The 14,640-nt window shown below is 39.0% G+C and overlaps 1 protein-coding gene across 1 annotated transcript; it reads left to right on the top strand.

Moving 5' to 3' along the window:
- The first annotated feature begins 11,181 nt into the window (after nucleotides 1-11,181).
- Nucleotides 11,182-12,117, top strand: LOC104997870 (olfactory receptor 8S1-like). Its single transcript, XM_010852835.1, has one exon. The coding sequence runs from the start codon at nucleotides 11,182-11,184 to the stop codon at nucleotides 12,115-12,117; it is 936 nt and encodes a 311-aa protein (XP_010851137.1).
- Nucleotides 12,118-14,640: the final 2,523 nt, after the last annotated feature.

The following is a 14,640-nucleotide window of genomic DNA, read 5'->3' as shown; positions in this document are numbered from 1 at the left end:
AACCAAACAGATGGTCTCTATCTTCCTTTCGTGGACCCAGTTCCTTTTCATCCAGTTCTTTTCTCTACTTTCTGCAGAACTTTCCCAGCATCTCACTAGCTATCTACCTTTATCAATAACAATTTACTCAGGAAACATTAAATGTCCTCTTTTCTAATAACAAATTTCTATCATGATAGAAATAATAATACATATTATTATGCAAGCATAATGCATATTTCATATAGACATATTTTATCATGTTATATATATCTCCTTTGCATAAATAAGTTTTTAAATTATTAACCAATTACTCAAAATTATTAACCAACTGCATTTTCTCCTAAAGACTATATTCTAAAAAGTGCTTATCAGCAAGCAGATATTGTGACATGATATATTTAAGTGTATTTTTAGAAACTTTGTTGCCTCTAAGCTTTTTATTCACATTTGATTATACTTATTGGTCTAGGAGCTTGTCAATCACAGCAACTACAACATATTCCTTTCTGTATAGTGAGATATTACTCTTTTGCCAGTGGAATCAGAATGCATACATTAAATTATATGAAGTTGCATTTAATTTAACTTTCACTATAATTAAAACACAATAATTTGATCCTCTAATACTAGCATGCTTCAATTTTTAATGAAAAAAAATTTTTTCAAAAGTCTATGAAGAGTTTTCATTCTACTGTGTATGTGTGCATGCTAAGTTGCTTCAGCTGTGTCCCACTCTTTGGGGTTCTATGGACTGTAGCCTTCCAGGCTCCTCCATCCATGGGATTCTCCAGCCAAGCACACTGGAGTGAGTTGCCATGCCCTCCTCCAGAGGATCTTCCTAACCCAGGGATCAAACCTGCATCCCCTGTGGCTCCTGAATTGAAGGCAGATTCTTAACTGCTGAGCCACAGGGGAAGCCCCTTCATTCTACTGTACTTTCATTTATCTATGACTCAAGGGAGAAAGGATTGTATGACCAAATAAAATTGTACTTTCCCACAGAAAGTACATTTTTCTCTTCCTTCCCAAGAGTTTTTACATAGATTTGGAAATGTGTATGATGTGGTGGTTGATGATGGAAAATCAGTACTAACACCTTGTAATGCAGACCAAAAACAAGGGTCTGTCCTCAATTGTTGCCAACTTTCTTTAAAGTATACGCCATTCTGTCTCTCTGAACTCTATTATCAATTCAGCATGGCAGGAAAAGTTCAAATCAATCTTTTTAAAATGTTTTGCATTTTTTTATATTCAGTAACAATCATACAATATGCACAATAGTATATCCAGATTTACCTACTGAGGCATTTTTTCATGTTTATGCTAGTACACTGCCAATATTTATTTTAGCCAATGAATCTCATTATGACCCAGGCTCTTTTGAAGCCTCTGCTCTGGTACTTGGAGCAAGTGTTTGTGTGTGAACACTTCACTAGTAGACTCTCCGAGACCTCTGATTCTTTAAGCTCTGTGTGTGTGCTAGTCGCTCAGTCCTGTCAGACTGTTTGATACTCCATAGACCCCACCAGGCTCCTCTGTCCATGGAATCCTCCAGGCAGAATACTACAGTGGGTAGCCATTCCCCTCTCCAAGGGATCTTCCCAACCCAGGGACTGAACCCGGGTCTCCTGCATTGCAGGCAAATTGTTTATCACTGGCACCACCTGACCTTACTCTAAGATCTGCTGATTTTCAAAGCCAGACATTATGGTGGCTCATTTTCCTAGTTCAAGTACCCCAGGATAGGGAGCCTGACATGAAACTTGAACCTCTCACTCCTTAGGAAAGACATCCACAGCAAAGATAGCCCTCTTGCTTGTGGGTCACTGCACTGGTGGTGTAGGTTCTGATTAGACTGCATCTCTGCCCCTCATCAGAGAAGGCAATGGCAACCCACTCCAGTACTCTTGCCTGGAAAATCCCATGGATGGGGGAGCCTGGTGGGCTGCCGTCTATGGGGTTGCACAGAGTCGGACACAACTGAAGCGACTTAGCAGCAGCAGCAGCTGCCCCTCATACACATCCTGATGTGGCCTTTCTATTATATCCTTGAAAGTGAAAGTCGCTCAGTTGTGTCTGACTCTTTTTGACCCCTTTGAGCCCATAAGGCTCCTCTGTCTACGGGATTCTCCAGGCCAGAATACTGGAGTGCGTAGCCATTCTCTTTCTCCAGGGGATCTCCTTGACCCAGGGATTGAATCTGAGTCTCCTGAATTGCAGGCAGATTGATTCTTCCCATCTGAGCCATCAGGGAAGCCCAGATCCTCATCTGTATAAAACCTGTTCTGCTAGTCTTCACGTTGTTCTCAGAGATAGTTCTCAGGTTGTTTTACATGTAGTTGTAGTTTTGACATGTCCATGGGAGAAAGTGAGCTCAGCATTTCCCCACTCTGCAGTCTGAATCCAATCCTTCAAACAACCCTATACAACATTTTTATCTATTCAACTATTTATGGACATTGAGATTGTTTCCACATCTTGGCTCTTGTACATAGTGCTGCAATGAATATAGGGGTGAAAATATCTTTTCAAAGTAGTGTTTGCATTTTCTTGGGATAGATACCCAGATGTGGAATTGTTGGATTTTAGAGTCGGACTGTGAAGAAGGCTGAGTGCCAAAGAATTGATGCTCTTGAACTGTGGTGTTGGAGAAGACTCTTGAGAGTCCCTTGGACTTCAAGGAGATCCAACCAGTCCATTCTGAAGGAGATCAACCCTGGGATTTCTTTGGAAGGAATGATGCTAAAGCTGAAACTCCAGTACTTTGGCCACCTCATGGGAAGAGTTGACTCATTGGAAAAGACTCTGATGCTGGGAGGGATTGGGGGCAGGAGGAGAAGGGGATGACAGAGGATAAGATGGCTGGATGGCATCACTGACTCGATGGACATGAGTCTCAGTGAACTCCGGGAGTTGGTGATGGACAGGGAGTCCTGGCGTGCTGCGATTCATGGAGTCACAAAGAGTAGGACACGACTGAGTGACTGATCTGATCTGATCTGATGAAGTTCTATTATTAATTTTTGGGGAAACTCCATACTGGTTTCCGTAATAGTTACACCAATTCACATTCCACCAACATTGCACAAGAGTTCCACATGACTTCACTTACATGCATGTTGATGTTGATGTATGGCAAATCCAATACAATATTGTAAAGTAAAAAATAATAATAATAATAAAATTTAAAAAAGATAAAAAGAGTTAAGTAAAGGGGGATAAAAACTATATAAAACTTCATCATCTAAAAGCTAAAATCCCCATGAAAAACTAGTTAAAAAGCTTTTAATGAAACAAACAAAAATATCCAAGTTAGAGATGATAAACTAAAAAAAAAATCTGGGATTCCAAACACATGAGAGATTGGTGAGAGGAAATTAAAACAACAAGGCACATTTTGCTATGGTCTAACCTCTCCAGCAAATACTGCATCCCTATGCATTTTATATTCTATAGCTTGACTGTGAAATTTAATTAAAACCAATTATAAAAAATAACAATAAAAAAATAAAAAACAAGACAAATAAAACAAAACTCACACTCATAGATACAGAGAACAAATTGGTGGTTACCAGAGGAGAAAGGGGTTGAGAGGGTTGAAATGGGTGAAGGGAATAAAGAGGTACAAACTTCCAGTTACAGAGTAAATATCATGGATATGTAATGCCCAGCATGGGAGATACAGTCAATGTTACTTTATTAACTTTTATGGAGACAGATGACTACTAGACTTATTATTGTGACCATTTCACAATGTATACAAATGTCAGGTCACTGTATTGTACACATGAAACTAATACAATATGGTATGTTGGGGTTCAGTTGCTCAGTCATGTCCAACTCTTAGTAACCCAGTGGACAGCAGCATGCCAGGCTTCCCTGTTCTTTACCACCTCCTGGAGTTTGCTCAAACTCATGTCCATTGAGTCAATGATGCCATCCAACTATCTCATCCTCTGTCGTCCCCTTCTCCTCCTGCCTTCAGTCTTTCCCAGCATCAGGGTCTTTTCAAATGAGTTGGCTCATAGCATCAAGTGGCCAAAGTATTGGAGCTTCAGTATCAGCATCAGTCATTCCAATGAATATTCAGGATTGATTCCCTTTAGGAATGACTGGTTTGATCTCCCTGCAGTCCAAGGGGCTCTCAAGAGTCTTCTCCAACATCACAGTTCAAAAGCACCATTTCTTCAGTGCTCAGCCTTGTTTATGGTCCAACTCTCACATCCATACATGACTACTGGAAAAACCATAGCTTTGATTATACGGACCTTTTTTGGCAAAGTAAATATGGTATAATCAATTATAATTAAATAAAAAGAATAAATAATTTAAGTGTGCAAATGACCAATTATGATATGTATAAAATTATCTCATACTGGTTTAAATTGTATTCCCATAATAATGTTAAATGCATACTAATTTGCTTACTATTTTGAAATCTTTTATGAAAGGACAATTTAACTCTTTGTCTAATTATAAATTTACTATTTGACATTTTGTTATTTATTTAAAGGATATTTTTTTATACCCTACCTATATCTTATCACATATATAAACTGTATTTATCTTCTCTCAGTTATTGGTTTATTTTCACTTTCACTTTTATTTTTACTTTCACTTTCATAATAATGACCTTCATAATTGTCATTCAATGAATAGAAATTCTTAATTTTAATTTCAATGAATCCCAATTAATCTTTTATTTTAGGAAATAACTGGCAAGAAAGTATAATAGATGTCATTCATCATATTTTATTATACCAAAGCCACCATAACACTTTTTAAAAAGTAATTTATTTATGGTTGTGGTGGCCTTCATGGCTGCATATACTTTTCTCTAGTTGTGGCGAGCAGAGGCTACTTTCTAGTTTCAGTGTGCGTGCTTCTCATTTTGGTGGCTTCTCGTTGTGGAGCATAGGCTCTAGAGCACAGACTCAATATCTGTGATGCACAGCCTTAGTTGCTCCATTGCATGTGGGATCATCCTGGATCAGGGATTGAACCCTTGTCTGCTGCACTGGCAGGCAATTCTTTACCACTGAGTCACCTGGGAAGCCCTATCATAACACTTTGAATCATGTTCTCTACACTCACACACACACACACACACACACACGTGTGTGTAGATATAATTAAAAATTAATTCAAACAATTCTTATATGGGCAAATAATCATATCAAATATTCATGGAACTCTTTTACATACACATACATGCATGTATAAATTCTTAGGTACATGAATAAATGCATATGGCCAACAAACACACATCACAGAACATGAAAAGATGTTCAACATCACTAATTATTAGAGAAATGCAAATCAGAGCTCAATGAGGTATCACCTCACATTCATCAGAATGGACATCATTAAAAAATCTACAAACAATAAATGCTGGAGAGGCTGGGGAGAAAATGAACACTCTTACACAGCTGGTGGGAATGCAAACTGATACAACCACTGTGGAGAACAGAATGGAGATTCATTTAAAAACTAGGAACAAAACTACCATATGACCCAGCTATCCCACTACTGGGCATATAGCCTGAGAAAATCATAATTCAAAAGATACATGTATTCTGGTGTTCAGTGCAGCACTATTTACAATAGCCAGGACATGGGAGCAGCCTAGATGTCCATCGACACATGAATGGATAAAAAAGATATGGTGGTTGTATGCATATATATACATACATACATACACACATACATACATACAATGGAATATGACTCAGCCATAAAAAGGAACAAATTTGAAACCGTTGAAGAAGGATGAATAAACCTACAGCTTGTTATACAGAGTGAAGTAAGTCAGAAAGAGAAAAACAAGTATTGCATATTAGAGCATATATATGGAATCTAGAAAAATGGTACTGAGGAACCTATTTGCAGAGCAGGAGTAGAGACTCAGACATAGAGAACAGGCTTGTGGACACAGCGGGGAAGGAGAAAGTGGGATGAACTGAGAGGGTAGCATTGATTCTTATGTACATTACCATGTGTAAAACAGCTAGCTAGTGGGAAGCTGCTATACAGCACAGGAAGCTCACCTCGGTGCTCTGTGATGACCAAGATGGGTGGAATGGAGGGCAGGTGAGAAGGAGGCTCAAGAGGAGGGGATAAATGTACACTTAAAGCTGATTCGTGTTGCTGTATGGTAGAAAGCAACACAACATTGTAAAGTAATTATCCTCCAATAAAAACAAAGTTTAAAAATATTATAAACAAGGGAATAAATTAAAAATAAAATACTTTACAATGCTATATAAAGAAAATATTTATAAATGTGAACTTCATTATTCCAAACATTTACCACTTATACTACCACTGCTTACTCATTTAACTGATAAGTGATCGTGAGGAAAAATATTATGCCAGAGCAGTCTTGTTTGACTAAAAACCTATAGCTCATTGTAATAGAAAAGTAGACATTTTCATCTATAAAACAGTTTTTGTCCTACATAAGACTATCATAAACTTTTTAAACAAATACTTCCCAAAATACACCCAAATTTTGGAGCTCACAAATAATAAAAGGGCCCTGTGTGGGAATCTAATCAGATCCATCAAAGCAAATAGAGTTGAATAGATATTTTAGGCAAATATTATACTATGTTTAACTTACTTTTTTCTTTTCACTTCTTTGATCAACAAATTACTTTTTTTAAATTTTATTTTATTTTTAAACTTTGCATAATTGTATTAGTTTTGCCAAATATAACAAATTACTTTTACACACCAAATTTAACTGGACACAATTTCACTTGAGAAATCCCACAGAGATGAGACGTCCTTTAGAGTACAAATTGAAAACTTTTTTTTCCTGCTTGGGGAGCCAGGCAAATACCCACTTGGCCAGTCTGCCTACTTTCAACTCCCACTAGATTCAGAAGAGTTTAGAATTCATGATTAAAGGTCATTACATTACCCAGATATTCCAAAGGTCACACAAAGATGAGATCCCTACTTCCTCAAAAAAGTCAACATTGCTAAAGTTCTTGACAACGTAGTCCAACTTCAAGTTGTAACTTTATAATATAAAAACCAATGCCCTTAATATTCATGACCTACCAGGAGCATGGACTCAAATCAACAGGCTAAACATAGCTGCTCTGCAGACTGCTTAAACCAAAGCAATACTATGTATGACTGAGATATGATATTAGAAACAGGGAAAACTTAAGCATATTTGAGACGCCTTGAAAAAGGAACTGCTCTACAGCTATTTAACTTTACAAGTGAAATTGAGTAAAACATTTCATCATCAACAGGATTTTGTAAGCTCTACCATGATATGGGACTTAGAAACCACATTCTTCAGTCCATCTTTCCTCCTAGTAGATGAATCTAAATAAAAACCCCAGAATCAAGTTGGAGAGCAGATTTTCTTATTGACAAGAAATATGGGTAATGTGTGTTTCAAATATGGGAAGCATTTTGAGTCTGGGATTATGGCTAAAAGGCTACTAAGGAATCAGAACTTCTCACTGGTTGAACTCTGGACTTACTGAGAAATGGATAGGACCAGGAAACTGACTACTACCAAAGTAAGTGCTATGGGTGACCATGGTCAGATTTTAGGGTGTAAAGTCAAAGCTGAGAATCATGAATAAATGTTCAGTATTCTAGGAAATACAGCATTGTAATCCACAGCTGAAGACTGATAAGAAACAGAGTTGAGAGAAGAGAAATTAGGAATTTGGAGATGGAGGACCAATGTCCCAGTATGAAAGTCAAAAAGTTCATCTAAACATCTGTACAAAAGAGGACTAGGAAGGACTGAATGTTCTATTTTTATTTTAAACAGGTCTCTGAACATGAGCAGAGAAAAATTAGTAGATGGAAATGTCTTCCTCAAGAACAGAGAGCAGCAGCAGTGGGTGTCTCCAACAGAATGTAAGAACTCTGAGTTAAACTCTAACTGTCCTGAGGTATGAATTGCCACACTTGCTTCCTGTGCTGTCTGGGAACAAGGTATGGAAAGTGTAGTCAAGTCCTCTATCCTGGCTGCTCCAGCCAGGATACCCATTCCTTTATTGCTGCCATGAAACTTGAAAGGTTTCATTCCTCTTGCTTACTTTTCTAGAGATCTAGCCTATTCTAGGATACATATACATCCCAGTAATGCTTTTCTGGGTGGTCCGAGGGGCTACACTGAGTCCCAACACTTTCTCTCCCACTTGACATCCCTGCAGTTTGGCAGCTATTAGTGGCACTAGCTGCCCTCCTTTCTGTGAAGGTACACACAATAATTATAAAGTAAAGACAGGATTAACTCAAGAAATTATAAACCTCCAATTTATCTTACAATTAAGGTCATGAACGGACGAGGGCAGCTACTGTGAGTGATTTCAATGTGATTTTCTCACATCCCTCTTCATAAGGGAACAGAAAAGGGACAGAAGATCAGCATTAGCATCACTAACTTTGATCTTTGATAGCACCTCACGACATACTGGGCTTCCCAGGTGGTACTAGTGGTAAGGAACCCACCTGCCAATGAAGGAGACGTAAGAGACATGGGTTTGATTCCTGGGTCAAGAAGATTCCCCTGAAGAAGGAAATGGCAATCCACTCTAGCATTCCCTGGAGAATCCCATGAACAGAGGAGCCTAGCCGGCTACAGTCCATAAGGTCACAAAGAGTTGGACATGACTGAGGCAACTTAGCATGCACGGACAAAATATGAGAATGTATTTGACTTTTGCCTAGACACTAGATTCAATCTCAAGAAATAATAATAATGATTTTTCCAAGAAACACACACTTTACTTTAACTGACAAAATAATATATGTATATGGCTAAAACTAAAAGATGCAGAATGTTATAAAATTAAAAAGTAGTCAACAAATGTTTTTAAAATATGGTGTGTGTATGGATGGAGTGGGTGGGAGTCGTATATATATGACTAGATCATCAAGCAGGTCTTAATAGTTAATTATTTTTTCAATATCTGTTTTCCCCCTTGCTTTATCCAATATTAGTTTTCCATCCCTTAATGATGCCTCAGAATTATTTCACAACTTCCCAGTTATTTGCAATTATTAAAAGTCTGTGCAAGCCGATATTTTAATCTCAAACTCAATCCACACTGCACCTGCGCAGGCTTGATCTGGGCTTTTGGGGGGATCTGCAGTGGGCAAGAGGGTTTTTAAGTCCTTTGCTCCTCAAGGTTTTTACTCCTTTGCCCCACTCCAGCACTTGAAACAAAGAAAAATGGCTTTGTCTGTCTCCCAGACATCTTTTCCTTCTCCCACTTCTAAGCTGTACATTCTCCACTCTTAGAGGAGAAAAAGAGATTTGAGTAAGAATGTTTATTCTGCTGGGTGTGGATTTAATTCTCTGTCTGAGAGGTATACCTGTTCAAGCCCACAGACCTTCTGAGTGTCCTTCTAATGCACCAGATACTCACACTTTTTAAAAACACCCTTCTTGGGATTCAGGCCTCTCCTCTGTTGTCACTCCACTCCTACTTCACTTTCTGTGCCCTGCCATCTGTTTCTACTCCCCTTTCTGGCTCAATTCTTCACTTATCCAGGAAGAGAAGAACATCAATCCATGGAGATGGAGCCAGTCTCTTCATCTTTTTCTTTTTCAGTATACAGAGCAGTATTATTAACTATTGTCCAATAGGTTGCAAGACTTACTCATCCTACATAATTCAGTCTGTACGCTTTATGGGCACCAATATATCCCCATTTCCCCACCTTCCTGTCCCTAGTAATGCTCCTTCTTCTCTCTGACTCAATGATTTCACATTTTTAGATTCCACAGACAAATTAGATCATGCAGTATTTTTCATTCTGTGTCTGGTATATTCCATGTATCATAATGTCCTCTCCATTCTTTCATTTTGCAAAACTGCAGGGTCCCCTTCTTTTCTAAGGCTAAATAATATTCCAATTATATATTTTAATAAATATGTCTAACTATAATAAACAATAATGTGTTATAGTTTCTTACTGTCATTGAATAGTTTCTTATAGGAACAGCTTCTTTTGAAGAGTTTTATATATAAGTTAATATTTAGGGACTTCTCTGTGGTCCAGTGGTTAAGAATACATGTTCCCAACACAGGGAGCCCAGGTTTAGTCCCTGGTCAGGGAGCTAGATCCCACACACCACAGCTAAGTGTTCTCATGCTGCAGCTAAAAAAAAGATCCTGCATCCCTCAACTAAGATGCAGTGCAGCCAAATTAAAAAATAATAATAAGTTAATATTTACCCCAAACGCTCCACAGTACTGCTATTTTTTCCCATGCTTCTAATATTTATTTTGATTTTTCAGACATCTGCTACTGGAACACATGTTGTATTTCTTTCTTGTTTGGAAATATTAAAAATATTACCATAACAAAGATTTCAGACAAATAGGCAAGTCTGGCTATCTAATATGTATCTTTAAAAAGTTGGGCCCAAACTGGTTTCTTACCCATTAGTAACTCAGAGTTTATTCAAAATTCTCTACAGAACTTCCTTCCAGAAAACCACTGTCCACAATGCTGTTATTAACTGCATTTTACACGTGAGGCAAATGAGGCAAAGAGTTTTATGTATCTTATACAAAGTCACACACCTAATCAGTGGTAGAGCTGAGATTTGAACCTAGTCCAAAGGACAAGCCCACATGGTTAGCCACAGATCAACATTGCCCACTCAAGCCCTAGGCATTAGTGTTTCAGACCTACTCATGTTTTTACCAAACATGGCTTGATTTTTTTCAGTCTTGAGCCTCAGTTCATGCAAACCACATGTCTCTGGTAAATGTTTTTCAGGCTCAATCAGATACTTTCTTTAAAATTTTGCTCAAATATTCTCAATATAATGTCACTACTGAACCCTCTCAAAATCGCAATTGTATTATCCATTACATAAATAATACTGTGTTATTATTGGATTGGCCAAAAATTATTAGGTTTTTTCATACCAACTTATGAGAAAATCCAAATGAACTTTCTTATCAACCCAATATTTATTGGTGTTAAATCCATATTGTTCCATGGAGTGGGATCATTTTAAGAGCTGAAACTACCCCTTGATGATCTTTATGCTCCAGATGCCTAGGTCTAACAGGGAGCAAAAATGTTTACTGAATAATAGTGATACAAGAAGAGAATAAATGCTTTGAGAAAATCATTGGGCGATATCAGAACTTTGCTGTCACGTCTTTTTATATTATTTCTAGGGAATAACCTGTGCAAATGACTTTGGGGAACCACACCATCGTCACTCAATTCCTCCTCCTCGGGCTGTCTACTGACCCACACATCCAGGCTCTGCTCTTTGTGTTGTTCCTAGAGATTTACCTCCTGACACTAATGGGGAACCTGATGATGCTACTGGTGATCAGGGCTGATTCTCACCTTCACATGCCCATGTTCTTCTTTCTGAGTCATCTCTCTCTCCTAGATCTTTGTTTATCTTCAGTCACTGTGCCCAAGATACTGAAGGACCTCCTGTCTGAGACAAAAACCATCTCACTAAGGGGCTGCCTGGCTCAAGGCTTCTTTGTGCTTATTACTGCTGGAACTGAGTGCTTTCTGCTCTCAGCAATGGCCTATGACCGCTATGCCGCTATCTGCCACCCTCTACTCTATGGACAAATGATGAAGAAACAGTTGTGTGTACAGCTTGTATGGGGCTCATGGGGTTTGGCCTCTTTGAACGCATTTATTAACACCCTTCTAGCTGCCAACCTGGACTTCTGTGAGAACCATACCATTAGCCACCACAGCTGTGAGGTACCCTCTCTCTTCCCTCTGTCCTGCTCTGATGTCTCCATCAACCTCATAGTCCTGCTGTGTTCCAGCCTGATGCATGGATTTGGGACCCTCCTCCCAATAGTCTTTTCCTATGCTCATATTGTCTCCACTATTCTGAGCATCAGCTCCACCTCAGGCCGAAGCAAGACCTTCTCTACCTGCTCGTCCCACCTCACTGCAGTGAGCTTCTTCTTTGGCTCTGGGTTTCTCCGCTATCTCATGCCAACTTCAGGATCCCCTCTGGAGTTGATCTTCTCTGTGCAGTACGGTGTGGTCACTCCCATGGTGAATCCTCTCATCTACAGCCTGAGGAACAAGGAAGTAAAGGCAGCTGTGAGAAGAACACTGGGAAAATATATGCGATGGTCCAGATGAAAAAATAAAGCCAGAGGAAAATGGAGAATCAGGATAAAATGATGCCAGTTAGACATTATGAGAGTTCTCACTAAGAAAAATTTCCTGGCTCTATGCAAAGTGATATGTTACAAAATAAATTAGCAGTGCATATGAAATGAGCATAGACATAGCAGAGAGATGTTGGGGTAGTCCAAATACAGGTGAAATGATGGGCTAAATAACTATCTCAATCCAGAATGTGTGGTCATGAAAGTGTTGACTCATTGTTTCCCGTACTCCTCAAATATTCACTTTGGTCTTCTTATTAGGTAAAGTATTTGTATATTGAATCACTACTTTAAATTGAATTTAGAAAAATGCACAGAGAAGGTCTTCCCTGATAGCTCAGTTGGAAAAGAATCTGCCTGTAATGCAGGAGACCCCAGTTTGATTCCTGGGTCAGCAAGATCCACTGGAGAAGGGATAGGCTACCCACTTTAGTATTCTTGGGCCTCTCTTGTGGCTCAATAAAGAACCTGCCTGCAGTGCAGGACCTGGGTTCTATCGATGGGTTGGAAAGATCCTCTGGAGAAGGCAAAGGCTACCCACTCCAGTATTCTGGCCTGGATAATTCCAAGGACTGTATAGTCCATGGGGTTGCAAAGAATCAGACACAACTGAGCAACTTTCACTTTTACTAAGTATAACTTTACTATTAAGAAAATATAGATTATTGGATAAAGAGTCATAAACTTGGAGGTCACAGGAAGGAAAACAATGAACTTCTACTGAGTGGCCCTTGATATAAGTAAAAGAGATAAAGGTTCTGAAGAAAAGTTGAGTTTGCTTTTAGGGATAGATGTTTCATGTAAACCTTCCCAAACTCTGCTGTTTCTTGCCAGCAGTGGATCACAGATTAATTTCAGCTCCTGGGGAGTCCTACTAATTTCTTTTACCAAGATTTACCTGAGAACACATCACTGGAGAAGGGAACACTCTGGGAACACAGAATAAGGAAAGTCAGACTCACTGGTACAATACAGAACCACTAGCTATGGTTTGGGTCAAGACGGTTACTGGTCCAAAAATGCCTGCCTGGATCTGCAACTGAAGGGCAGTCATTCTCCATTTGAGTTTTAAAAAGTCATTACAGTTTTTGAAAATATGGCAAAACAGCATGGGTTCTGGGCATAATTTTTGTTGTTGTTCAGTCACTTGGTCATGTCTGACTCTTTGTGACCACATGGACTACTGCACACCAGGCTTCCCTGTCCTTCACCACCTCCCAGGATATGCTCAAACTTATGTTCATTGACTCAGCGATGCCATTCAACCATCTCATCCTCTCTCGTCCCCTTTTCCTCCTGCTTCCCTTTAAAATTTTAAAGTTAACAATTTTAAATAATAATTGTAGAGCATAATTTTAAAAGTGAATAATTCGACAACATCTGCCTACCCGTTGTATAATTGTTCCACTTCTTGGTGACCCCTTTCATCCATTTCTATCCTCTGCACTTTGCAGAACTGTTCCAGCCTCTCACTAGCTGCCCATTCTACAATAACAATTTACTCAAAAAGAGGCTTATTAAATTCCTTTTCTCTAATAATAAATTTTGTCTATAATAATAAAATCAAACCAGTCAATCCTAAAAAAAAAATCAATCCTGAATATTCATTGGAAGGACTGATGATGAAGCTGAAACTCCAATACTTTGGCCACTTGATATGAAAGGCTGACTCATTAGAAGAGACACTGATGCTGGGAAAGATTGAAGGGTGGAGGAGAAAGTGAACGACAGAGGATGAGATGGTTGAATGGCATCACGGACTAAATGGACATGAGTTTGAGCAAGCTCTGGGAGCTGGTGATGGACAGCGAAGCCTGGTGTGCTACAGTCCATGTGGTTGCAAAGAGTTGGACATGACTGAGCGACTGAACTGAACTGACTGAATAATAAAATAATAAATAATAAATTTTACCAAATGTATTGATTTGGTAATATCACAAATTTTGCATAGAAACATATTATACCTTTCAATATCTTGGCATTTTTTTCCCTTGGTGTTTGATTAACTTCAAAAATAATTAAATTATTGATTTTACACATACATTTTCTCCTAGATGTCAGTTCAGTTCATTCACTCAGTCGTGTCCAACTCTTTGTAACCCCATGAAGTGCAGCACGCCAGGCCTCCCTGTCCATCTCCAACTCCCGGAGTTCACACAAACTCATGTCCATTGAGTCGGTGATGCCATCCAGCCATCTCATCCTCTACCATCCCCTTCTCCTCCTGTCCCCAATCCCTCCCAGCATCAGAGTCTTTTCCAACGAGTCATCTCTTCGCATGAGGTGGCCAAAGTATTGGAGTTTCAGCTTTAGAATCAGTCCTTCCAAGGAACACCCAGGACTGATCTCCTTTAGAATGGACTGGTTGGCTCTCCTTGCAGTCCAAGGGACTCCCAAGGGTCTTCTCCAACACCACAGTTCAAGAGCATCAATTCTTCGGCACTCAGCCTTCTTCACAGTCCAACTGTCACATCCATATATGACCACTGGAAAA

Source organism: Bison bison, unplaced genomic scaffold (assembly GCF_000754665.1).
Source record: "Bison bison bison isolate TAMUID 2011002044 unplaced genomic scaffold, Bison_UMD1.0 scf7180017852573, whole genome shotgun sequence".
Lineage (NCBI taxonomy): Eukaryota > Metazoa > Chordata > Mammalia > Artiodactyla > Bovidae > Bison > Bison bison.
Note: the sequence above shows the minus strand (reverse complement) of the source record. Positions and strands in the feature narration are given on the sequence as shown.